This window comes from Molossus molossus, unplaced genomic scaffold, assembly GCF_014108415.1.
Source record: "Molossus molossus isolate mMolMol1 unplaced genomic scaffold, mMolMol1.p scaffold_m16_p_20, whole genome shotgun sequence".
NCBI classification, from domain to species: Eukaryota; Metazoa; Chordata; class Mammalia; order Chiroptera; family Molossidae; genus Molossus; species Molossus molossus.
Window position 1 is genome coordinate 48,925,193 of NW_023425356.1, and position 23,766 is coordinate 48,948,958.

The 23,766-nt window shown below is 49.4% G+C and overlaps 2 protein-coding genes across 2 annotated transcripts in view; one reads left to right on the plus strand and one right to left on the minus strand.

Moving 5' to 3' along the window:
• The window catches only part of SLC9C2 (solute carrier family 9 member C2 (putative)), a 66,761-nt gene extending 65,767 nt beyond the window's left edge, over positions 1–994 (plus strand). Inside the window, exon 28 of the mRNA XM_036272980.1 lies at positions 759–994. Coding sequence (XP_036128873.1) covers positions 759–794 — 36 coding nt within the window. The 3' untranslated portion in view covers positions 795–994. The remainder of the gene's footprint in view (positions 1–758) is intronic.
• A 3,563-nt stretch (positions 995–4,557) lies between these two features.
• Positions 4,558–16,470, minus strand: PRDX6 (peroxiredoxin 6). The gene is made up of 5 exons (XM_036272736.1): positions 16,300–16,470; positions 11,264–11,420; positions 8,090–8,236; positions 6,736–6,882; positions 4,558–5,562 (listed from the first exon to the last, which is right to left on the minus strand). Exons 1-5 carry the CDS (start codon positions 16,392–16,394, stop codon positions 5,434–5,436), a joined length of 675 nt encoding a protein of 224 aa, XP_036128629.1. The 5' UTR covers positions 16,395–16,470; the 3' UTR covers positions 4,558–5,433.
• Between the last annotated feature and the right edge of the window lie 7,296 nt (positions 16,471–23,766).

Here is a 23,766-nt window from a genome sequence, read left to right on the forward strand (position 1 = left end):
TGCAGGAGTCGTCCAGTAGCAGGGTGGGCTTCGGGGGTCTTCAGCCCCCTCCCTCCCTCCCTCAGTGGCCAAGTCACCCCAAATACACATGAGCTGTGCCGCTTCAAGTCCCCCACACCCCCAACCAGGCAGTCACCCTAAAGTGCTTCGAATAGACGTCTGGGTCCTGCCATTGTCATTTCCAACCCTGGTGGTTGGCAGCGCGTTTTCTGGGGAAGGAAAGTTGCATTGGCCAAACTTCCAGTTCACGGTCCCTTTAAACAAAGCCACGCAGTTCTTTCTAGGCAGCCGGCCTAGAGTTATCCTCTCCTTTCTTAGAGAAACCCCGTTTCACAAGCAGGAAACCTAACTGGGAATCAAGGAATTGGGTTCCTCACTTGTCACTGTTTGTTTCCGGGCCTCATTATTTAAAAAAAATTCTCATTTGATTTAGGAGAAAGTGTCTGGTCACCCTGTAATCAGCCACAAAGTTAACTGGAATTCAATTCTCCTAACATTTCTCTTTTTCTTGAGAGAGAGACTACTCTAACGGAATGGACGCAGTATCTCTTTACAAGTTGGTGTTTGATGGTATAGAGACGCACATGTATTTACCAACAATGTCTATCACTCAAAGTCCTTCCAATGTAAGATCTTTTAGAGGGAGTGTTCCCTCTATGGAAACTTTTTGTAAGTTTTCTGGTGGTATTTAAGATAAGTACTTTTTTTTCCCTGGAATGAACAGAGTCTAATATTTCACTTCGGACTCTCTCTTGTAGTCGGAAACTGGATCTCATTATCGAAAAGCACATTAATGGCGCTGGTACGACATGTGAAGTTGGGTTCAAGACCAAGCCAATAGCCTGGCTCAGTGCGGAAGGATCACCTGGAGAGAAGTTTACTTAGAAGTCGCTGCAACAATTTCCTGCTGCATTTATTTTATCAGCAATCGATAGGCTGCTGACAAAGCTCTGGTTTTAAGTAGCTGCATTTACCTGAGCTGTTCAAAAACTCTTCCGGATAAGATCTCCCCAAACTGAACGGCCTACCAGGTAGAGTCCTGCTCCAGCTGCGAGCCAGTTATAGGAAAATACAAGTTAGTGAAAGCATTGTACAGTATGTTACTGTCTAAAGCAGAGAATCTATCATTTTGCTTTGTGATATGGCTATAATTAGTGCCTCCCTATAATTTTCCAAAGTTATCCCCCTGCTCCCCAATTTAGTGACTACTGAGAAATGGACCTATGTTTCATAATCTCAGTCCCTGAAAGCAAAGTTGAGACGTTAACTATCTTATATTGCATAGTACTGTTTGATGCTATTTTCATTTAGTTTTAAAAAGTCAAATAAAGTTGAATTTTATGGTCTGCTCATTAGATGCCATTGTTCCTTCCCGTTTCAATGAAACTTTAAAAGGATGCAAGACTCTCGACCCCAGGGAAAACTGTAAAGAAGGAAACACAAGAGAAAAAGTCAAGCCTAACTATTTATGAAGAACCTTCTGGACGCCCAGCCCGGAGGGTGACTTCTCCGAGTGACTGTGGCGTTCCCGTGTCAGCAGGTGTCGGGGTGGCTCCCCGTTACAGGACCCCGCGTGGCTTTATCTTTCGGATGCAAGCAGATGTCTGGAGATAGGCAGAACGGGACTGCAGCCGTGGCTCGAGGCAGCCGCGGACCCGGGCTCCCTGAAGCCTCCTCCTCCTCTGCCCCTGGCTGCTACCCTTGGTCCTGGATGACAAACCTTTCTCAATAACTCCGGGCACCCCCGGCACTTGTCTGATGAGGAGTTCTCCTCCTGAGCCTTTGCCTTCCGGTCAGGAAGGGACCCCACCTCGCCACATGCTCACACCCTCATCTTAAGATGCATTCTAACTGTTCGCCTTGCCAACCCTGATCCAGCCTGGTGTTTCCCACAGAAGGGGGAATGGATGCTGGGTGCAGCCTGCTGGAACCTCTCTGGGGTGGGCCCTGAGCTCTGTGTTTTCACACGTTCCTCATGCAATTTAATGCCTTTTGGAGCTTGAGATCCGCAGTACGGGGGGGTAAAGTAGCAGAACACAGATGTCTGCCCTCCAGTCTCAGGAGCACATCATCACGTGTCTGAAGCGACCACAGGATGATGCCGCCCTCCATGCGTATTCGTCAGGTGCCAGAAGACCCAACTCAGGAAGGCTTCAACACTACAGAAATACCCCGTGACGTCGGTCAAGGGGTAGGAGGGATTGCAGGGGTAGCCCCGGTGATGAGCGGATGTTTTCTCTCGCCGCCTACTGCGACCTTCAGCCTCGTTCTGTGGCTGGTTCCCGTTCCCGGCAGCAACCCATGCTCCTGCCTTCTTGTTCGTCTTCAAGACGAGCCCGAGAAAGAACGGCCCCCACTGGCTTTCAAGAGTGAGAAAGAATTCTTCCAGGAATTCCAATGATCCTCTACCTGTCTTCTCTCCAAGAACTGAATCACAGGCTCATTTCGGGACCAGTCACTAATGAGAAGGTGGTAATGACCCTTGACCCAGTCAACGCACCATTTAAGCGAGAATCAGTTATATCTCCTCCGATTGCATGGCCCCAAAGGGTACAGTCTGATGGAGTAAATCACTAATGCCAGTTCACCCGAAGTGGCATCTTAGCCTGGCCGTGCACACAGCCATTCTGGCTCCTTAACCCTTGGCTGAGCCTCTCAGTGCAAATTCCTGCCCTTAGGGTGGAGGTGGGGGTGGGGGTGGGAGGTGGAACCGGATGTGTGGCAAGACCACACAGGCCAAGGTCCAGCAGTTGGCTAATCTTAAACTCGGCTGGGTGTTGTCTGAAGTCACGTGGACTGTCTCTCAAAGCCATGGTCACATATATGGGTCCACTGTCAACGAATACACCTGTGGATGGTCATGCAATTTATTCTCTTCCTATGAAAATTGAGCACAATTCTCCACAGGGAACTCTACTCTCCACACCAAAGTGTGTTAATATAGGCTTCGGATCGCTTCTGCCTAGAAATGCACTCATTATGTAACATTTTATAATTGAAAATAATTCATTCAGTCTCATGGCTTCATGACTGCTCAGTGGTTGAGCCAGAACGCAACGTGACGGCATGTGAACCTTTCCTGTGAGCTTTTAAAGAATTTTTATACCGACATCATCTTTATGGGTGCAGTAGAGGTAAGCAAGCAAAACATAAGGCGGGGGCCTGAGTGAGTGGTAAGGAGGCGAGGAGTTTCTCGGGGGAAAAGGTGATGATTTTGCAAACTCAATGGCAAAAGTTCCATCAGTCAGTCAAGACTCCGGTTTGAATCATTAGTGTTGGAGATTTATTCTTTGAACTTCCACTATAAAAGGAGGTCGAAGCCAGACTCTCCATGAGAGACAAGCATTAACCGTGGCAAACAGCCAACAAAGGCGTAGAGAGCAGAGAACCCAATAGGAAGGCAACCGGAGCCGGAGGAGCTGGGGTTAGTCAGCAGAGATGCTTCCAGAGGACCAGACAGCAGTTCTTTGAAGGCAAAATGTCTTGTGACTTAGAGATGAGCACAGGCCAGCCCTTGTAGGTGTCTCTTGGACCAGCATTCCTGAAGATATGGTGCAAACTTGGAATTTTTGTTTGTTTGTTTTTTTATCCTCACCCGAGGATATTTTTCCATTTTTTTGTACAGATAGAATGGGAGGGAGAGAGAGTGAGAAACATCGACGTGAAGGGACACCTCGAGTGGCTGCCACCCGCACGACCAACCAGGGCCGGGGACAAACTGCAACCGAGGTACGTGCCCTTAGCAGGAACCGAACCCGGGTCTCTCTGGACCGCAGGCCGACGCTCTAACCGCTGAGCCAAACTGGCTAGGGCGCAAACTTGGAATTTTTACGTTCATTCCAAACCTCCTTACTGTCACCCACCTTTTCTATTTTTTTAATCCTCACCCGAGGACATTTTTGCATTTATCTTCAGACAGAGCGGGAGGGAGAGAGGGGGGAAGAGAGAGAAACATCCCTGGGGACAAACTGCAACTGAGGTACGTGCCCTTAGCAGGAACCGAACCCGGGACTCTCTAGTCCACAGGCCAACGCTCTAACCACTGAACCAAACTGGCCAGGGCGTCACCCACCTTTTCAAGGGAACTACAGGCCTAGACTTTTCTGATACCTGGCACCAGGGACCCTGTTTTACATTATTTTACTCAACAAAAATATAGAGGCTACATGTAAGAGACTGCACCTGGTGTGCGACACTTCTTTCCAAACCAGGACTTCTTAGCACAGCGTAAGTCCGAGGGACCACGAGTTCGGAGTAATTATTACTCCTTCCAGAAAAGCACATATGTACCATTATCCTCAAGATCCAGTGTTAAGCTCAGCAATCCCATTACGGCACTAAATGGAGAGCTTGTTACAACAGGGGTCACACACTCAAGGGACTAGAGGACCCAAGCAGGCACCACGAACATGAGGTCGGCTGCGCCTCCCTGCTCACGAGCAGACACCGCATCTCTCCAGAGGGAGGTGTCAATGCCAATCCCAGCGTGGATACCTCTGCCCTCAGGACGCAAGTCCAAACGAGTATTTCAAAACGTGGCAACAGAATTCTCGGATCCAGTTTTAACAAAGGATTTATTCGCTAGATCCCCAAAGAGCAAAATCCAGACAGTGCTGCCCCACCCCGGGCAGTATTTCTATGCACAAACATTTGCAGCCCTCCTCTGCTCCCTCCCCAAGGTGAGCCCTTGGGGCGGAAAGGCTGCCGCGGAAATGCCCGCGGTGACAGGCAGGTGGCACTGTCGCTCTGTTCAGACCTCTGCTGCACCAGCACAGGGAGCGGAGCCCTTTCTGGAGCCTCCCTCTTGATAGAAAGTTACCAAAACGTTTTCGTAGCAAAATATTTAAAGATCTCTCTCCCTGCTCCTCCCACGTCAGTTGCCTCCTGGAAAAGTACAGAATTGAAAAGCTTTTCCCCTTAGCTGTGATCAGAACACTGAGTGTTGAGGACTATGCAGTTACTCTAGCTTCTAAGGTAATATACTTCGAGATGGACAGAGGAAATCGCACCTCCACCTCTGCTGCTCCCCAAAATGTGTAACGGAGGAGAGGGTTTGATTAGAACAGCCGAGCAGCAGCGACAACAACGAACACGACGGTCATTCCCAGATGGAGAAAGCAGCGTTTGACCATCCAGGATCCTGCCCTGCTGAGCACAAGCCCTGCAGAGATCCAACACGATCTGTCTCAGACACAGACCGTGTCAGAGGGCTGGGAGGGCGCTGGGACACCTGGGCAGAACACAATGCTGGTGAAGGCACGAAGCAAAGAATCCCACGGAGTTTTAGTGCCATTTTCATTTAATAAGCCAGTAGTATAGCAACCTAGAGACCGTGGCTGTGAGCACAGCGGGATGTTTCTATGGCGGCGCCGCGGGCACCCCCGGGCTCGCGGTGCCAGGCAAGCATCTCCTGCACCAGCTCCTCGGGGAGAACTACGGCTGGGGCGTGTAGCGCAGGTACTTCTTGCCAGATGGGAGCTCTTTGGTGAAGACTCCTTTAGGGAAAAGTTTCTTGGCTTCCTCTTCAGGGATGGTTGGAAGGACCATCACGCTATCTCCAACCTGTTGAAAGACGTTGAGAATGGTGACGTTCAGTGGGCAAGGCTGAAGGCAGGAATGAACTCAAGACCCCCGGGCTCCCCCGGTTCCTGGAACAGGCCCAGCTCGCCCCCGGTGAAGCGGCCTGCAGCGGGCCTCCCCTGGCAGCCCTGCGGAATGCCAAGCTCCCCGCCTCTGGCTCCACTCTGCCCTGCCCCCATGACCGCGGCACTGTGCCCTCACACACTGAACTGCTTTCTCGGTCTCGGCCCCCTGGAATGTGAGTCCAGGGGTCTGGAACATCATTGCTCACGGCTACATCTGGGCTCAGTAAATGTGTGTTCAGTGAATGGATACTGCATTCTAATTGACTTACTTACCAGAAAAAACACACAACAACCTAGTAATCAGGTAAGCATATTTTAGAAACGCAGCGACACTAAGTCACTCCTGTGATATGATCCATGTCTTACAGCGCAGAATCCCACAGAGGAAAAGCTTAAGAACAGGCGTCAGAGGATGCTCCGTGGGTTTGACGATGCGGAAGAGAAGGAACTACTTTAGGACAGTAAGACATAAAAAAGTTTTATAGCCCTGGCCAGTTTGGCTCAGCGGTTAGAGCGTCGGCCTGCGGTCCGGAGAGACCCGGGTTCGGTTCCCGCTAAGGGCACGTACTTCGGTTGCAGTTTGTCCCCGGCCCTGATTGGTCATGCGGGTGGCAGCCACTCGATGTGTCCCTTCACGTCGATGTTTCTCTCTCTCTCTCCTTCCTCTCTCTCCCTCCCACTCTATCTGTACAAAAAATGGAAAAATATCCTCGGGTGAGGATAAAAAAAAAAAAATTAAAAAAAAAAAAAAAAAAGTTTTATAGCCAGGACTTCAGTGGCCATTATAATTTTTATGGTGATATTTTGCCATCTGGAAAGGATTAAAGGCTTTAAAAAAATCCTTTTGTTAGGAAAGAGAATCATCCTGACCAATCAATTTGTCCAAATAAGCAAAAAGCTAGAAAGCAATATAGGGAGTTTGTGATTTATATGACAGTGTTAAAGACCTTGAACATGGCCTCTCAGCCATGAGGACTAACCCTCCCCGTGGACCTGCACACTCGAAAGACAGCCCCAGGTAAGAGAGCCCGAGGGGGCCCCTGGACACCAGCCCCGCCGGCCTTCGACTCGGCCCTTTGGGCCTCTTTACCTTCCAGTCCACCGGGGTGGCAACCCTCTTTTCTGCCGTCAGCTGGAGAGAGATCACTACTCTGAGAATCTCATCGAAGTTCCTGCCGGTGGTTGCTGGGTAGAGGATGGACAGCTTCAGTTTCTTGTCAGGGCCGAAAATAAACACCTGCAAAGCACACAGGCACAGAGAGGACGGGTCCTTGAGCGGCTGTGATACCAAGGCCTCTCGGAATGCCCGTGCGATTAAACATGGTCAGGGTATAAAAACAAAACGACCCAAAATCCCCACACCTAGAATGACACCCCCAACTTAATCTGGGTGGCGGTGGCTGGATTCTAGATGCTTTTCTTCTCCATGTTAGTTTTCTTTAAAAAAATTAAAAAACAAACAAAACTTTTCAATTACAGTGACATACAGTGTTATGTTAGTTTCGGGTGTACATCATAGTGTTCATGTTATTTTTCTACACTTAGAAGGGAATTATATTTGGTTCCGGCTGTCCCAGTAAGAAAAACTGATATGCAAACTGAAGCCAGGAAAAGGACCCTGGAAGGTACAATGTTACACAATGGAATACTATGCAGCTGTAAAAAAGAATCGATTACCCTTTGAGATGACATGGAGGGACCTGGAGATTATTATGCTAGGCGAAATAAGTCAGTCAAAGAAAGACAAGTACCACATGATCTCACTTTTATGTGGAATCTAATGAACAAAATAATCTCATGAATAAAATAGAACCGGAGGCATGGAAACATGGAGCAGACCGATGAATCTCAGGGAAGGGGGAGGGGGCCGGGAGGAGATTAACAAAAGAATTTATATGCATATAGAACAGACATTAGGGTGGTGGAGGCCTGGGGTGGGGTGAGAACCAGATGGAGGGGGCAAGGGGGGAAATAGGTGGGGACATCCTAACACTTTCAACAATAAAGAAGAAAAAGGATACTCTTGGGAGTGGATACCGAGCCTCACATAGTGGTGCTTTTTGCCCACGAGGGGCTGTTTGCTCTCTGGTGGGTCGGGCCAGAACGAACACAAATTCAAAACCAGAGCTGCTTTCTGAAGAAGGATGGGACCCGTCCCTTTAAAGAGAGGGCCGTCAGGAGAGCTACAGGAAAGATGACTCAGTTCGAGGTGACTTCTTATCCTACTTATTCTGTGTAGATTTCTGAAGCTATGAGTTAGCCAGTTGACAAATTTAGCATGAGCACTCGGATCGTCAGTGAGCTCGCCGCCGATCCGGTGGTTTCCGAGAGGAAATAGATAGATACTAATGGATAATCTTCTGTTTCCTCTCGCTGGTCCGAGCGTTCACTGGACACGCAGCCGGGCCAGTCAGAGGACCACAGAACGGACTTGGACAACTCACCACACGGGCCGTCACGGGCATGCCCTTCTCGTCCTTCTCTGCTGGGTCCAGCATGCCCAACAGGACGGCGAGGTCCCGATGCCTGTCGTCGATGATGGGGAAAGGTAACTTCTCTGTGGGCTCCTCGCAGTTGTAAGCGTTGATATCCTAAAATGCAGGTGACAGGGAAAGAGAAATCGGAATCAGGCGCATCCTCCGAATTCAATCCGTTAACAGCCATCCTACTGCAAGACAGGAAGGAGCACCATAGTCACAGTAGTTTCTCTTAGCAACTTTCGTAAGTACACGAACGAATGAACACTGTCCATGCCAGTTACTCGCGGACAGGGACAGCAGCAGGGAACCAGCCGTACTTCGGTTATAAGCATGGACCCTTTTCTTTTTTAATCATCACCCAAGGATATGTTGATTGACTTGAGAGAGGAAGAGAGAGAAACATGGATTGGTTGCCTCCTGCACCCTGAGTGGGGATCGAACCCACCACCTAGGTATGTGCCCTGACTGGGTATTGAACCCACAACCTTTTGGTGCACTGGACGATGCTCCAACCAACGGAGCCACTCGGCCGGGGCTAAGCATAGACCCTTTTCATGCCCAAGTCTCTTAAAATGCAGCTTTCTTTTACTGCTGAGATGAGACAGCAGCAACAACCTCTCAAAGCTGAGTAGTATAGTGTCAGATCCCAACCCAAGGTACCAGCAATAACGGTTCCTTGAGTCCATCACATCTAAAACGATGCCAAATTCAAATGTAAGTCTACAGATTGATCCCTACCTCAAAAGCACCCTGACTCAGACATTAAACTACTAGAAGACAGATATTACGAAAGAAATCATAAAACTTAAAGCAAACAGAATGGAGAGTTGAATATATACCTCAGGGACAAGTCAAAGGTAAAACTCTGCGTGAAAAGGCAGAGGGAAATTTACACTGGGGTGAAATCCACACAGGAAACGGAGCTGAAACAAATCTGAACTAAAGGACCATAAAGTACTTGCCTCCTCTCTCCCCCTCTCCTCCCTAGTACAGCTCCTGTTTCCAGGTTTCCTATCCCTGGACGTTTTCTTGGGGGGTGGGGGGGCCTAGCTTCATTATTCGATGAAATAGTACTGAGAGGGCCAAGTATTACGGTAGGTGCATGTGGAATACAGTGGGTAAGACAGTTCCTCCTGCAAACCTGGTTAGGTGATTTCCACAAATGGCAGATACAATCTTTGTGACTTCTCAACACAGATGCCAAAAAATGAAAGTGGCATTGATGCACATCGAAATGGGCAACAAGAGATTTTAACATGTTCCTTAATTTTATCATCTTCACTTCCCTTTTGCCGCCACTGGCTGCCTAATCAAGTCACCACAACTAAACTAATCATTGACTTGGTTCCAGAGGCAGAGACATTTCTCCTGTAACTAGCTATTGCCAAAGGCTGGGCACTGCTTCTGATAGTTGGGACCCAGCTCCTATTTAATGCAATCACAATTTTGAAAATCCTAAGGCTCAGCAGTTATCAAATGAACCTGGGTGGCTCCTATACCTGAAAAGGTACTGAGTAGGAATGGGCACGAACTCTTCCTCCCGCCATCTGCAGTTTTAACTGTTGCTGTGCAGAAATTCTCTACCCGGCCACTTGCGTGATAGGTGTCACGTTACTCCCATGAAAACCAAACCACGTGCTTTGACTTTATTCTATCCTAAATCAGACTAACTTCTCTCTCTGTCTTCTGGGATCCAAAAGAGCACTGGTTTGAGGTTCAAGTCGCGATGCCATCATTTTCTAGCAGGGCAGCCTTGAGCAAAACTCCTCTCCTCTCCTCCATGGTTCTTCAACGCTCAGACACTCAGGACTCACTGGCATGAAACGGCCAAGGGTGGCGGCCCGGGGGCCACCTCTCAAGCCAGTACACCTCTTCGTCAGTTGCACGTGCAAAGCTTCACACAGGGCCTAGCACACGGCGAGCATCCCTCCCAAGGTCCCGTCACTGGGCAGGCGCACACTGCAGCAGTCACTCAAACGTTCTCGGGTCACGTTTAGACCACACATTAATGTCCGAGGAAATCCTCACGTTGAAAGTAGACAATTCCTGCCTGGCCGGTGTGGCTCACTGGTGTGGCACCAAGAGGTGGCCAGTTCGATTCCCGGTCGGGGCACATGCCCAGGTTGTGGGCCCGATCCCCAGTGGGGGCATGCAGGAGGCGGCTAATGGATGTTCTCTCTCTCCCTCCCTCCCTCTCTTTAAAATCAATAAAGAAAAATATTTTTTTTTAAAAAGAAAGTAGATAATTCCTTCAGTTAATTCATTCAATAACTCTAGACCGACTGCCTAGGAGACTGAGTGCTGAGCTCGGTGGATGGTGACAAGTGCTAAGACCAGGGAGCTGTACTTTTAGGTAAGGAAGCCAAGGCCAGCCTTAGAGGTGTCATCTGAGTTGAGACCTGAACGAGATGACAGCAGGTCACAGAGACACCCGGAGAAAGAGACTTCCAAATGGGATTCGCGATCTATTTCGAAGGCACAGCAGACGCTGGTGAATCAGACACGCGATGTGAAAACCAGACGATTCCTGGATTTGGGGCTCAGCAACTACAAAACGCAGTTCCCGTGAGCCGCGATAAGCTCCGATTAGGCACAGAACCTGTTTTAGCCGTGCTGGTTTGAGATGATGGGTATGGGGAGCCGCGGAGTAGGTGGCTGTACCAGTCGGGAAGCCAGGAGAGTCTGGCCTGGAGACGAAAAGCTGGGAATCGGCATATCCATGTGAGGGGACAAGCTCCCCCAGGGAGAGAGTGCAGACAGAGGACTAGAGGTCCCAGAAGCAAGCCCAGGGCAACGTCAGCATGAGTGAAGAGTTGGGAGATAACGAAACCCCTCCTGGCCTGAGAAGGCCCTGCTAGAGGTGTGGTGTCCAGAGAGCCAGGAGAGGGGAACGTTTGGTACAGACAGCGATGCACTGGGCAGGGGGCTGCTGCAGGGCCAAGGAGGGTGAGGGCCGAGAACTGGCCCTCGGATCGGGCGAGGCAAAGGGCACTGTGCGATCAATCCAAGGCAGAGCTTCAAATGACCAGCGAAGTACGAACCCGAGGTTTACCTACACCTTCCTCTCTAAAAGATGAGCTACTCTCCGATGCAGAGCGTGATTTCTAACCTCAAAGCACAGGCCCGAGGATACGTTACCTTGCTCCAGGCAAGATGGTCTTCGACACTGTCTATCGAAAGGGCAATCAGCTTAACGTTCCTCTTGGCAAATTCTGGCGCCAGCTTCGCAGCCCTGCCCAGCTCTGTGGTGCACACGGGAGTAAAGTCCCGAGGGTGGGAGAAGAGAATGCCCCATCTGCAATGATGGAAAAGGTCACAGCTGAACGACCGGGTATCGCCAACAGCATGTACAAAGAGAAGTCACAGATCCGAGATAAAAAATGATGTCCTTTTTTTTTAAATGGACACTTATAAAGATAATTACTTTTAAACTTTTCTGTTGGGGAATGCTGCTTCATCTTCTTACCTCCGGAAGAGCCAGTGTTTAAAGCCCCGTTTAATCAAAGATACGGCGCTCAAGATGACAAATATTTTAAAAGACTAATTTAAGGGTGCTGCCTCTTTTAATCACTACAGACCCAGCCTGACTCCTCAGCTAATAAAACCTGTGCTATTCAAACCAAGTAGCTTATTGAAATAACTTTTTTTTCTTCTTACCCTCTCCATTGAGCTCTAATACTGGGTGTTCCCATGGTCCCCAAATCCAAACAAATGCCCGACTGCAATAATGAACAGATTATGTAATCTGAAATGAACAGGCTTGTACCCTCCATGTATATTAAAGTGGATGCTTGGCGTCTTTGAAATGAATGGATATAAAATCTTTGATAAGACTGCTTTACCGGTCTAACTGCCCAACAGGACCCCCTATATCCGCGACGTGACAAAAGGGCACTTTCACTCAGAGGTGTACCCCTCTTCCTTTGTGGTTTCCCTTCCGTCTTGCTTCAGGCCAAGTAGGTAGAAAACTGATCACCTCCAAAGCAGATCTCCAGAACTACAGATTTGTAGGTAAATACTATTCCCTAAATCATCAGTGCCTGAAGTTGAACTTGTAGAGATTTTAAGCACGATTCCAGCTGAGCCACCAAGAACCTTTGGAATTAACATTTCCTTCTCCTTGGCGACGGAATGGCATCTACTCTCTTGACTGAAAAGGGACACTTAACATTCCGTTCTCCACACTCCCGGGGGCTTACCACACCAAAGCAGGACCCTAACCTGCGCGACCAGCTCCAGCTTAGATGCCAAGCTGACCTCTCCCAGTTTGCCCAGTTTCCTGAAGCACAAAGAACAAAGCTGAGACCAGGGTACCCCCTTCCCACTTGCATCTGTCACTCAACTCCAGGCTTTGGGGAAGGAAAAGACCTTCCTACAGAAAGGATGCAGGCCCCCCCAGAAAGACTGGGAAGAGAGGTGATATATTTTTTTTTTCCCTCACCTGAGGACATTTTTCCATTTTTTGTTCAGGTAGAGTGGGAGGGAGAGAGAGGAACAGAGAGAGAGAGAGAGAGAGAAACATCGATGTGAAAGGGACACATCGAGTGGCTGCCACCCGCACAACCGACCAGGGCCGGGGACAAACTGCAACCTAAGTACGTGCCCTTAGCGGGAACCAAACCTGGGTCTCTCAGGACCGCAGGCCGACGCTCTAACCGCTGAGCCAAACCGGCCAGGGCGAGAGGTGATATTTTTGAGACTGCAGAGTCGTGTGGCATATTTACTTTTTCATAAAGGGCAAGAGCAGGGACATGTATCTTTTGAGATAAATAATCTAGCTCTAGGTAAAATCTAGGCCCTAGAGTCTATGAAAGGGGTCTGTTTAGGGATCAGACGAGACTTCTGAGAAGAAATGCAACTGGACATTTCTTCTTGTTAAAGGGGTGATGATGCCCTGGCCGGTTTGGCTCAGCGGTTAGAGCGTCGGCCTGCGGTCCAGAGACCCGGGTTCGGTTCCCGCTAAGGGCGCGTACCTCGGTTGCAGTTTGTCCCTGGCCCTGGTTGGGTCATGCGGGAGGCAGCCGCTTGACGTGTCCCTTCCACGTCGATGTTTCTCTCTCTCTTCCTCCCACTCTATCTGAACAAAAAATGGAAAAATGTCCTCGGGTGAGGATAAAAAAAAAAAGGGGGGGGGGGTGATGAATTGGGAAAGTTGGGTGTTTTTCCTTCCATTTCCAGTTAAGAGACCATTTCTCTGAATCATTTCACACCCTCTCCTTCCGGAGAAGCCAAGCTCCAGTTTACCCCTCGTCTGGGAGTGGGGTGAACTCTGAGCGTGCCTTACTGCGGCTGCCTTCCCCAGCCCCTGCTGCTGCTCTGAGAGTAAGTCAATTACACGATCCCATTTCCTTCCTTCCTCATTTTCAAAAGACAATAGGTTTCCTCCTTTAATGGAACAGTCCCTACTCATTAATCTCCAGAAAACCCCGGAAAACACGTGTTTGTTTGGTGAAATGCACTGTGAAGAAACTGCTTATACCACAGTACATAAGGATTAAGTGATTAAAGCTCAATAAACTGGTCTGGCCGGTGTGGCTCAGTGGTTGAGCGTCAACCCTGCACCAAGAGGTCACCAGTTCGATTCCGGGTCAGGGCACATGCCCAGGTTATGGGCCTGATCCCCAGTGGGGGGCATGCAGGAGGAGGCCAATCTATCTTCTCTCTCATTGATGTTTCTCTCTCTCTCTCCTCCTCACTTTCTCTCTCTCTAAAAATCAATAAAGAAAAAAATTTTTAAAAATAAAATATAAAAATAAACTCACCAAATGCAGCCCCAGACCCCTCAGTTGTCAGGCATGGGGCAGGTGAAATGTAAAGTTATTTCTGCCCTGGTTGGTTTGGCTCAGCAGTTGGAGCATCGGCCTGCGGACCAGAGTCCTGGGTTCAGTTCCCGCTAGGGGCATGTACCAAAAAAAATAAATAATAATAATAATAAAGTTATTTCCAACCCTCTCCAAAAAAACCCTGAATCAAAAATTGAGTCTGAATTGAGATTGCATACAGAATAGTTTAGAAAATATTACATTAGGCAAAAATTCATGTACTATAATGACATAAAGGGTTCAAACGCCTTTTGGGGGTGGGGCATACTTGTATAGCTTTAAATATATATATATTTTTTCATTGATTTTAGGGGGGACAGAGAGAGAGGGAGAGAGGGAGAGATGTCAGAGGGAAACATCGATCCGTTGTCTAGCTGCTGGGGATCGAACTCACAACCCGGGCATGTGCCCTGACCAGAAATCGAAGTAGCGATTTTTTCAGTGCACAGGATGAAGTTCAACCAACTGAACCACACCGGCCAGGGCTTGTATAGCCAGTTACAGATGTGAGCATTTTTCTCATCTTCCCGCTGGTGGCTCCCTGAGATGGTACCACTTTCAATCAAATCAAGAGAGTTCCAGAGGCCAATAAACTACGACAACAACAACAAAAAGAACCTAAGAAAGTAGAGTTAGCTTAAATAGTGACACCATTTACAATCATTGCTGTAGTAATCATGCTTATGTTAATATTTATCTTTAATCCATATAGTCTAAGAGTTCTGGTAAAATTCTTATGTTTTATGGGGGTGAGGGCTGTAAGTGGACATGGGAGGGAACATAACTCTGAAAAATTCCATGAGGTTTTGGAGAAAAATGAATACCTAGATTCTGAGTATGAGATGGGCCTTGGTCTGTATTTCTTTTCCCTTTTTTTTTTTTTTTCAATCCATCCATGTGAGAGGGGCACATAGACTGGTTACCTCCCCGCACGACCCCAACCGGGACTGGGGAGGAACCACAACCTAGGTATGTGCCCTTGGCCGGGATCGAACCTGCGACTCTGGTCCTCGGGTGATGCTCTGACCACTGAGCCAAATCTGCCAGGGCCTTGGTCTGTATTTCTGAAGCCTTTTTCGTCCTTTAAGATCTGAATGTTTTAATTTCTCATTCTTTTTCAGCCGAGTCCTCTCTTTCACAAGGGTTCGCTTTTCCCTTAATGAGTGGCTGGAAGTGGGTTCTAGGGGGTTGGGTCGGCCTAAGGTACAGCATCTCTCCCAGATTCTCTGCACAGCCCTGTCCAGTTGTCGACTAATCTCATAAATTCCTTTCCGCCTCTACATAGAGATACCCTGGCATCATATATAAAAGGCTTCGCGCCGCGGAGGAATTGATAGGCCTCACAAGACCACAGGGGAGTCTGGCCGTTGAACCATACATAATGTAACTAGACACCTGTGGGATGTTTCTGATGGAAACCAAGCAACTTAAACTTTGCAGATTCAGAAGCTGTAAAACCAGGGTGACAGCAATTGACTCGCAGTCATCACAGTATGACTGCCAGGCCAGATTAACAGGTCACCAATGTGTACCTCTCTCGCAAGGCCATGCGCTGCTGGAAGCAAGGCAGAGGGGGAGGGGCAGTGAGGGGCACACCACAGGGAAACAAAGGGTCTCGGACAGCGGAGGGACACGTGTCCTGGCAGGAACAGCTCACTGCCACTGAACCACCCTTGAAAGCCCTTCCCTCGAAGTGTTGCAAGTTCTGGAATGAAGGACGCGCCTACACACAGAGTTCCTGGTTCCTCCCAAAGCTGTTATCAACGCGTATCCTGGCCACTAAAGGAGGCTCTGGGCCAAACAGTCTCCCGGCCACTTCGGTGGTTTTAAATTTTCCATTTTGTGCGAGAAGCCTGCAAATACCAGGCAGCAAGCAGAAACCTTCGCCCAGCTGCAGTGTCCTCGGACTCTGGCCTCAGGCACCCACCTTCGCCAGGGAGCAAGCTCCCGAACGGAGGGAGGGAGGGAGGGGGGCACGACCTGGGCACGAGTCCCGGGAGGTGACCGGCGAGGCCGCCGGCCTCTGTCCCCACCGGGCCCCGGCTGGGCCGTGCTACTTGCACACTTTACCAAACCGAGTTAAACGGACAACACAGCCTGCTGCGCACCCACCTCCGGTCCCCGGGACCTGCGGAAACCCGATTTCTTCCCTCCCCCCCCGCCCCGGGGTCACGCCGGGCGCCGGGAAGCGAGGGATCAAGTGGCCCACGCGCGCCACGTGCAGGAACCGGTGCGGGGAGCAGGCGGGCAGGGCCTGAGCGGCGGGAAGACCAAGGCAGAAGAAAGAGGGAAGACACCTTTGGGTCCGGGCGTGACCCGAGGCCAGGGCAGGGCGACGGGGTGGCCACTTACGAGTCTCCCAGATAGTCGTGGAAGCGGATGCGGCCGACGGTAGTATTGGCTTCGAAATTGGGAGCCTCGTCCCCGAGAAGGAGACCTCCGGGCATGGCGGCAGCAGTGACGCGGGAGCACGAGAAGGCGCAGCGGCGACACGCACCAGCCGGCGGGTTCGGAAGAAGGAGGTGCCACTGCGGAATCGGTGGGGCCTGGAGGGGCGGAGCGGGCGGGGCCTGACGGGCGGGGTGGGCGGGGCCTGGCGAGCGGGGAGGGCGGGGCCGCAGCCAGCGCTGGCGGGAGCGAGGGGCGGAGCCACTGCGGAATCGGTGGGGCCTGGAGAGGCGGAGCGGGCGGGGCCTGACGGGCGGGGCGGGCGGGGCCTGGCGAGCGGGGAGGGCGGGGCCGTAGCCAGCGCTGGCAGGAGCGAGGGGCGGGGCCACTGCGGAATCGGTGGGGGCCTGGAGGGGCGGGGCGGGCGGGGCCTGACGGGCGCGGTAGGCGGGGCCTGACGAGCGGGGTGGGCGGGGCCGCAGCTAGCGCTGGCAGGAGCGAGGGGCGGGGCCACTGCGGAATCGGTGGGGCCTGGAGGGGCGGGGCGGGCGGAGCCTGACGGGCGCGGTAGGCGGGGCCACAGCTAGCGCTGGCTGGAGCGAGGGGCGGGGCCACTGCGGAATCGGTGGGGCCTGGAGGGGCGGGGCGGGCGGGGCCTGACGGGCGCGGTAGGCGGGGCCTGACGAGCGGGGTGGGCGGGGCCGCAGCCAGCGCTGGCGGGAGCGAGGGGCGGGGCCAGGACGGGATTGCTCTGGCGGTGCAGAGCCCTGCCACGTCTGTGACCATCCTAGGAGCCTGTGGGCCTCCGTGTGTGTCCCCTTACGTGGCGTCGCCCTGTGCAGGCGCAGGGCTGTGCAGGATTTGCCCCCGCAGTGTGTTTGCGCTCTGGGGTTGAAAGAAAGCGCAACGCAGTAGGAACCCGGCCCAATGCGGAGAATCCCGCGGCCCCCCCGGGGCCCCGAGCGGCAGAATCCGTGCAGACCCTCCTGCGCACCCACTGCGGGCGACCCTGCACTGCCCGCTCTGGCCCTGTGAGTCTGGGATCTGGCTGCCCGGCCCGCCTAGCCATCGTGAACCCTGTCATATCGGAGGATGTGGCAAGAGCCAGACGTATGGGAGACCTTAAGTCAGAGGAAGTGGCTTAATTGTTGCAGCAAAAATTCTCGCTCCCGTGTTAGTCAGTGCTTGGGGGATGTGACCAAACTTTACATTTTTATTCCACTCCCCATTCCCAGAGCTCATTATGAACTGTGAAATAACCAACAATTATTCTGAAATCTAAATGTAAAATTGAAAACATACTTATTGTGATCTTCTGTGTGCAAGTCAACTCTGCCACCCAAGGTGGGAAGTTCACATTCATTAATTTGCTTTCTGAATTAATGCCAAGCATGACATGTGCCAAGCATGACGTGGACAAAATGATCATTTCCTTGGCGCTTTCATTCTAGTGGGGGGACATGATCAAATAAGAATATATTAGCAGTAAAGCCTATTCAGAGGAATAAAATACGGCGTGCTAGAGGTGGTAGATCTGGGAAAGCATTATCCTACCAGGATAATGTAGGTGAACTACTCAGCACATAGTAGGTGCTCTGGAAGTGGCAGCTATCATTTGGATGATGATAATTCATACAACTCTTGTTTTGCCAACTATAGGCTAGGCGCACTGTGCCGGCGGTGTTGCAATGGAGAGATACAGTCCCTGCTCCTACAGGGAAGGCAGCGTACATGTAATTATGACGAAAGTGCAGGGCAAAAGCTGACGGGGGGAGGGCGCCAAATGGTGGGGGTTCAGAAGTGGGGAAAACTCTCAAGCGTAAGGAAGGCCTGTGGTAGTGTTAGGAGGAGGGACTCGCTGTGATTTCAGTTTTCCCCGTGGCGATGTTTTCATGTATGTGGGTGCATGCTAATCAGATTTAATCTGTTCTCCTCCAAGGATTTGCAGTAAGATTCTTGCTAAAATCTCTAGCCACTCAAGGGAACTGTAAAAGCTACTACAATTTAATCTCTAAACTAATTTAACTCTGAACTTTGGTTCTGTAAGTTTGCTGTCTTGGCTCCTTTTGTAGTGGAGAAAGAGAAGGAGAGGAATTTGACCTTAAGGCACTATTAGTGGTACTGTGGAACTAGACTAGAAATGTGGAGAATACTGCAAGCACAGATTGCTGATCTCTGTAAAGGGCATAATTATAGAACTGTTGGCTGTAAATTAAGCAAGTACAATAAGAGAGAGCCTGTTAGAATTTCCAGTGCCAGGGACTGTACCCCGGCTATCCTCATCTACTTGAATCTTGGCAGCATTTTCAATTCTTTTGAATCAGCTGTCACCATTTAAAAAACGTGAATTTTCACAAAAAGATCTGGATATCTGTCTCCCAAAGTGTCAGAAGATCTAGCCACACCGGGCCCATGGTCTACTTGGCAAACACCGGCTGGAGAGCAGCCACCTTGGAATTGTACATCGTTCCCTATTTGCTTGGAAAGTTCCCAAACACTTGCTGACATTGTCTGTTGTCATTTTAGCTCCTCCCTTGCACTGTTATTGTTATTTTTTATTAGAAGAGAATTAGGAGGAAAATGAGTCCTATCCTAACATATCCCCATCTCTGTCGAAACTGTGAAAGTGAAAGATTGACTGAGGGCCATGTGTTTCCAGGAGGAACAAGACAGAGCATAGTTCTTTGTAAAAGTAAAGAATGTTCCCTGTACTTAATATGCAAACAGAGTGCGAGGAAACCTTCTGTCCTGCTTGGCCCCTGCAGGTAGTTGGGTTTAACCTCTGCAGGCCACTGAAGGTTGGGGCTCTGTGCACAGAACCCAATTTCTAGAGGGAAAAAGTGAACCTACTATCCTAAGGGCTTGCAAGAAGTGCCATGGGAAAGGAGGAAGGAGGAAAGGGGGAAGGGAGGAGGGCCGAGGGAGGCATTGCAGGGACGGAGGCACCAGAACGTGGAAAAGGGAAAGCTAGGCTAAGGCAGATACTCACGTTGCAGAGTGGGTAGAGGCTCTGAGATCGGAGAAAGATGTTTCCAGGCAGCTGTCCGGGTTGGGGAGAGCCCTGCAGTCCTTAGAACCATCTCCCGAGTGACAGGAAGGAAGGACTGCAAGGACTCAGAGGGCCAAGACTCCTGGCTGGCTGAGTCTCTCCTGTCCTTACTGCTTGGGACCCACGGGAAGGATTGGCAGTGCCATTTGGGACAATGACAGTGCATTACGGTGTCTCTTTCTCACTAGGTTGGAAACTCCTAAAGGTTTAACCCTGTTTTAATGATAAGCATCTGTGACCTTTCTGACAGCGTGGGCCGGGGCTAGGTTGCACAAAGCATCAGTGAAGCGTTTGGCTGCTTTCCTGCAGGCATGATAGCGGTTTCCTGTCTGCCCGCAGCTGGGAATAGAAGAGCGGCGCGTCCCAGTTAGAACAGCAGCCAGGCAAAACTTCTCGTGCACGTGGGGGGAGATAACTGAACCTTGAAATTAATCTTGGGTAGGTGGGGTGATGCTTTTAAAATAAATTCTTATACGCTTTTTCGTTCAAGGTGATGGTCTTTTTCAGAGAAAAACAGTGAGAGAGCTGGAGTGTACACTGATCAGGGCAGTGCTATCAACCTGCTGTGGGAGGGGGCTACAGTCTCCCCACTGCTGTCCTTTGTTGTGTTGACTGTGGTCACTCCCGCCTCCCGTGTCTGCTGCAGGACATCCACAGCCTGGAGAGAAATCGGAGTAGGGAACGGGGAGCTAAACCGAAAAGACAACAGCCTTTAAAATGCTGTTGTGATAGGATAGGTAACTCACAGAGGGACTTTGAGTAGTAAATTCCAACACTTCTCCCAAATTCAGCTCCTGAAAGTTTACTGTGTATCCGGAAAATGACTCTTTAGTAAGTTTCACAAATAGTGACTTTTGGGAAGGGGGAAATCTGTTCATAAATGGTTACAGAATTAGATTTTAAAACATGATATAATAATTGGGCAACTAAAGACCGAAAGCCAACTTGGAATTGCTTGAAGGATGGGGAGTTTAGGCAACCAGTTCTCTCATCTGCTTTTTTTTTTTTTTTTTATCCTCACCCAAGGATGTTTTTACATTTATCTTCAGATAGAGTGGGAGGGAGAAAGGGAAGAAGAGAGAGAGAGAAACATCCATGTGAGAGAGACACCGCTTGGTTGCCACCTGCACAACCCCAGCCGGGGCCAGGGACAAACTGCAACTGAGGTTCATGCCCTTGGCTGGAATTGAACCTGGGACTCTTTGGTCTGTGGGCCAACATCTAACAGCTGAGCCAAACCAGCCAGGGCTCTCTCATCTGCTTTTAGTTAAGCATAAGAGGCTCCATCCTATCAAGGAAAGAATTTATTCTGTTTATGGAGCGGCCAGTGAATATAAATTTCTGAAGCTTCATATCTGTATCTACATAGAACATGTCAGAGAAGCTAAAGGGGAAAGGGAAAGAGAGAAAAGAGAGAAAGCAAAGAATTTACAGGAGCTGGGAAAGGAAAGAAGAAAGATCGAAAATAGGAGAAAGAGAAGTGTTTCGGAGAGGAACCCCGCCCCTCTCTCCCCCACACACCTAAGGAAACTTGAGCTAGTGGCCCTGCCCCTCTGGACTTTATTGATCGCACCGGACTGGAGACAGGTGCCACCGGAATGAACCATAACAGCCTGTGAGGGGGCTTGGCACAAAGTGCTCTGTTACTGGATCCTCTCGTTGACCAGAAGCAAGACTATAGATTCAGTCAGCGGGGTTCACAGTAGGGTTAGAAGCTGAAAGATGGTCAGGTCGGGTAGTAAGCAGAAGCCAGGAGAAGAGTGGAGAGTGGTGGGAACTCCAGAAGCCAAAGAGCAGATGACTGATGCTGAAGGATTCAAGACAACCCAGTGAGTCCTTAAAGGTACACTGGTTACCAGTAGCCTGTGAGCTTCCAAACCCAAACTCTTTGAGGCCCAGTGCCAGGGGACAACTAAAGTGGGTAGAGGAGAAGGCCTCCCCATGCACAGGAAATTAAGCCATGCATTTTCTGAAAATTGAAAGATAACGGTAATAATATTCAGTCTACTTGTTATTATCACCAAGATTACCAAACAAAATTAGTGATAAAATACTCCTCCCAGAAAAACCTTGATGTTGGTCTAAATTCTGAACCATTGCTGGAGTTATTGTTGAGTTTTAACCACATGTACGTAATGCTTCAGATGAGTACATGTTAATGATCCTTTAGTAAACAAAAAAGTATTCCACGTAGAACTTGATTAGGAGAATTCTCCATTTTAGAATCAGCTCTGTATATATGTGGAGCTCATTTATATCAGGAGTGAACTGGTTGTAGTTCAAGCTTCTAGAGCACTTTCTGTCTCTAACTCTTGAAGAATAATTCCTGCATTTAAACAGTAGATTCAAAGTAAACAACGATAGCTCAGTGATTATAACATTCGAGTAATAGAACTTAAATTATTTTATTGTGAGTGACTGCTTGAGATTTTTGGGTTTACAATGTAAAACATGCCCTGGCCGGTTTGGCTCAGTGGTTAGAGAGTCAGCCGGCGGTCTGGAGAGACCAGGGTTCGGTTCCCACTAGGGGCGCGTACCTCGGTTGCAGTTTGTCCCCGGCCCTGGTTGGGTCGTGCGGGTGGCAGCCACTCGATGTGTTCCTTTCACATCCATGTTTCTCTCTCTCTCTCTGTTCCCCTCTCTCCCTTCCACTCTACCTGAACAAAAAATAGAAAAATGTCCTCAGGTGAGGATAAAAAAAAAAGAAAAAAAACACAAAACTAAACGTATATGTTAAAAATTTAAATAAATAAATAAATAAAATGTAAAACATGTTTACACTGAAAACTATAAAATATTACTGAAGAAATTACAGAAGACACAAATTAATGGAAAGACATCCCATGTTCATGGATTGGAAGACTTATTATTAGTAAGATGTCAGTACTACCCAAAGCAATCTACAGATTCAATGCAATTCCTATCAGCATCCCAAATTATTATTAATTTTTTTGCTTACATAGAAAAATCTATCCTAACATTCATTTGGAATGTCAAAGGACCCTGAATAGCCAAAATAATCTTGGAAAAAAGAAGAACAACGTTGGAGGTCTTACATTTTCCTGACTTCAGAATATATTACAGACCTACAGCTATCAAAGTGGTGGTACTGGCATGAAGATAGACACACAGCCCAGAAATACACCCTTATGTATGTGTTAGTCGTCTTTTATCTACAACATTGAATTGATGGTGACGCAGCAGCCACTCAAGGAGAGAAAGGTGTTGTGTGCCGCTGAGTCAACAGGAATGAAATGTGGTAGATAAAAGACTGCAGAGCCAGAGACAGAACCGAGGACACCAGACCGACCAGGGAATAACTGGGGCGAGAAGGGCCTGCTGGCTGTGACAGTGTCAGATGGTTGATTAGAAAAGAGGCTCTTTGTTCGGAAATGTCTTCATCAGTTAGAGTCAAGGAGGTGAGCTCAGAGGGAACACAGTGAACCCGGTCTCCTCCTCTGCGTTGGCAGGTCTCGGGACTGGTCTGCAGAACTCCCCCGGCCGGCCGTACAGCTTCTCCCGGCTGCGTGCTGAGGGCTCCCCTCTGCCCGGAGTCCCTGCAGGCTGTCAGCTCAGCGTACTGATGGTGGGCCGTCTCAAATTGTTCTACAGGTCCGAGTGTTCAACTCTGTCAGGTCGGGGATTGTTTTTATGTTATTTACTTATTTATTTTTGTTAATCCTCACCTGAGGATATTTTTCTATTGATTTTTTTTTTTTTTTTAGAGAGTGGAAGGGAGGGAGGGAGGGAGAGAGAGAGAGAGAGAGAGAGAGAGAGAGAGACATTGATGTGAGAGACACAAATCGATTGGTGGTCTCCTGCATGACCCTGACCAGGGCCAGGGATTGAACCTGCAACCCAGGTACGAACCCTTGACTGGGACTCGAACCCATGACCTTTTGGTCCGATGCTCTAACCACTGAGCAAACCAGCCAGGACGGGGGTTGTTTTTTTATCTCCCTCGTGCCCCCATTTATTTGTTACAGAGCAAGTACACAAAAGTACATGCTAACTGGAGGTAGTACAAAGAGCTCTGAACTTGGAGGCAGATGACCTGAACTTGAATTTGGTTCTATACTTGTCAGCCCCATGAGCTTGGGAAAGATGGTGACTTTTCAGCTTCCTCGTCCATTCAGAGAAGAGTGATCTCTGCCCACTTCACTGAGCTTTGATATAAGAATTCCCGAAAAATGTGAATCTCCTTTTGTGAGCTGAAACTACTGCAGAAATGTAACACTCCCATCCTTTAGGTCTTTATTCAGCTGGGATGAGAACATTCTGGGCTGAGGGAACTGATATCCAGGAAGCCCTGGAGGTTAAAGGAGTCTTCTAAACAAAGAACTGGAAGGTGGCCGATGAGGCTGGGGACAAGGGCAGAGAGG

Excerpts from the sequence above, each read along its gene's own strand:
- PRDX6 (XM_036272736.1), bottom strand. The coding sequence starts at position 16,394 with ATGCCCGGAGGTCTCCTTCTCGGGGACGAGGCTCCCAATTTCGAAGCC. Across the intron at positions 8,237-11,263 it reads ACCATCTTGCCTGGAGCAAG|GATATCAACGCTTACAACTG; the intron begins GTAACGTATCCT and ends CCTGCATTTTAG. Across the intron at positions 5,563-6,735 it reads CCACCCCGGTGGACTGGAAG|GTTGGAGATAGCGTGATGGT; the intron begins GTAAAGAGGCCC and ends GTCTTTCAACAG.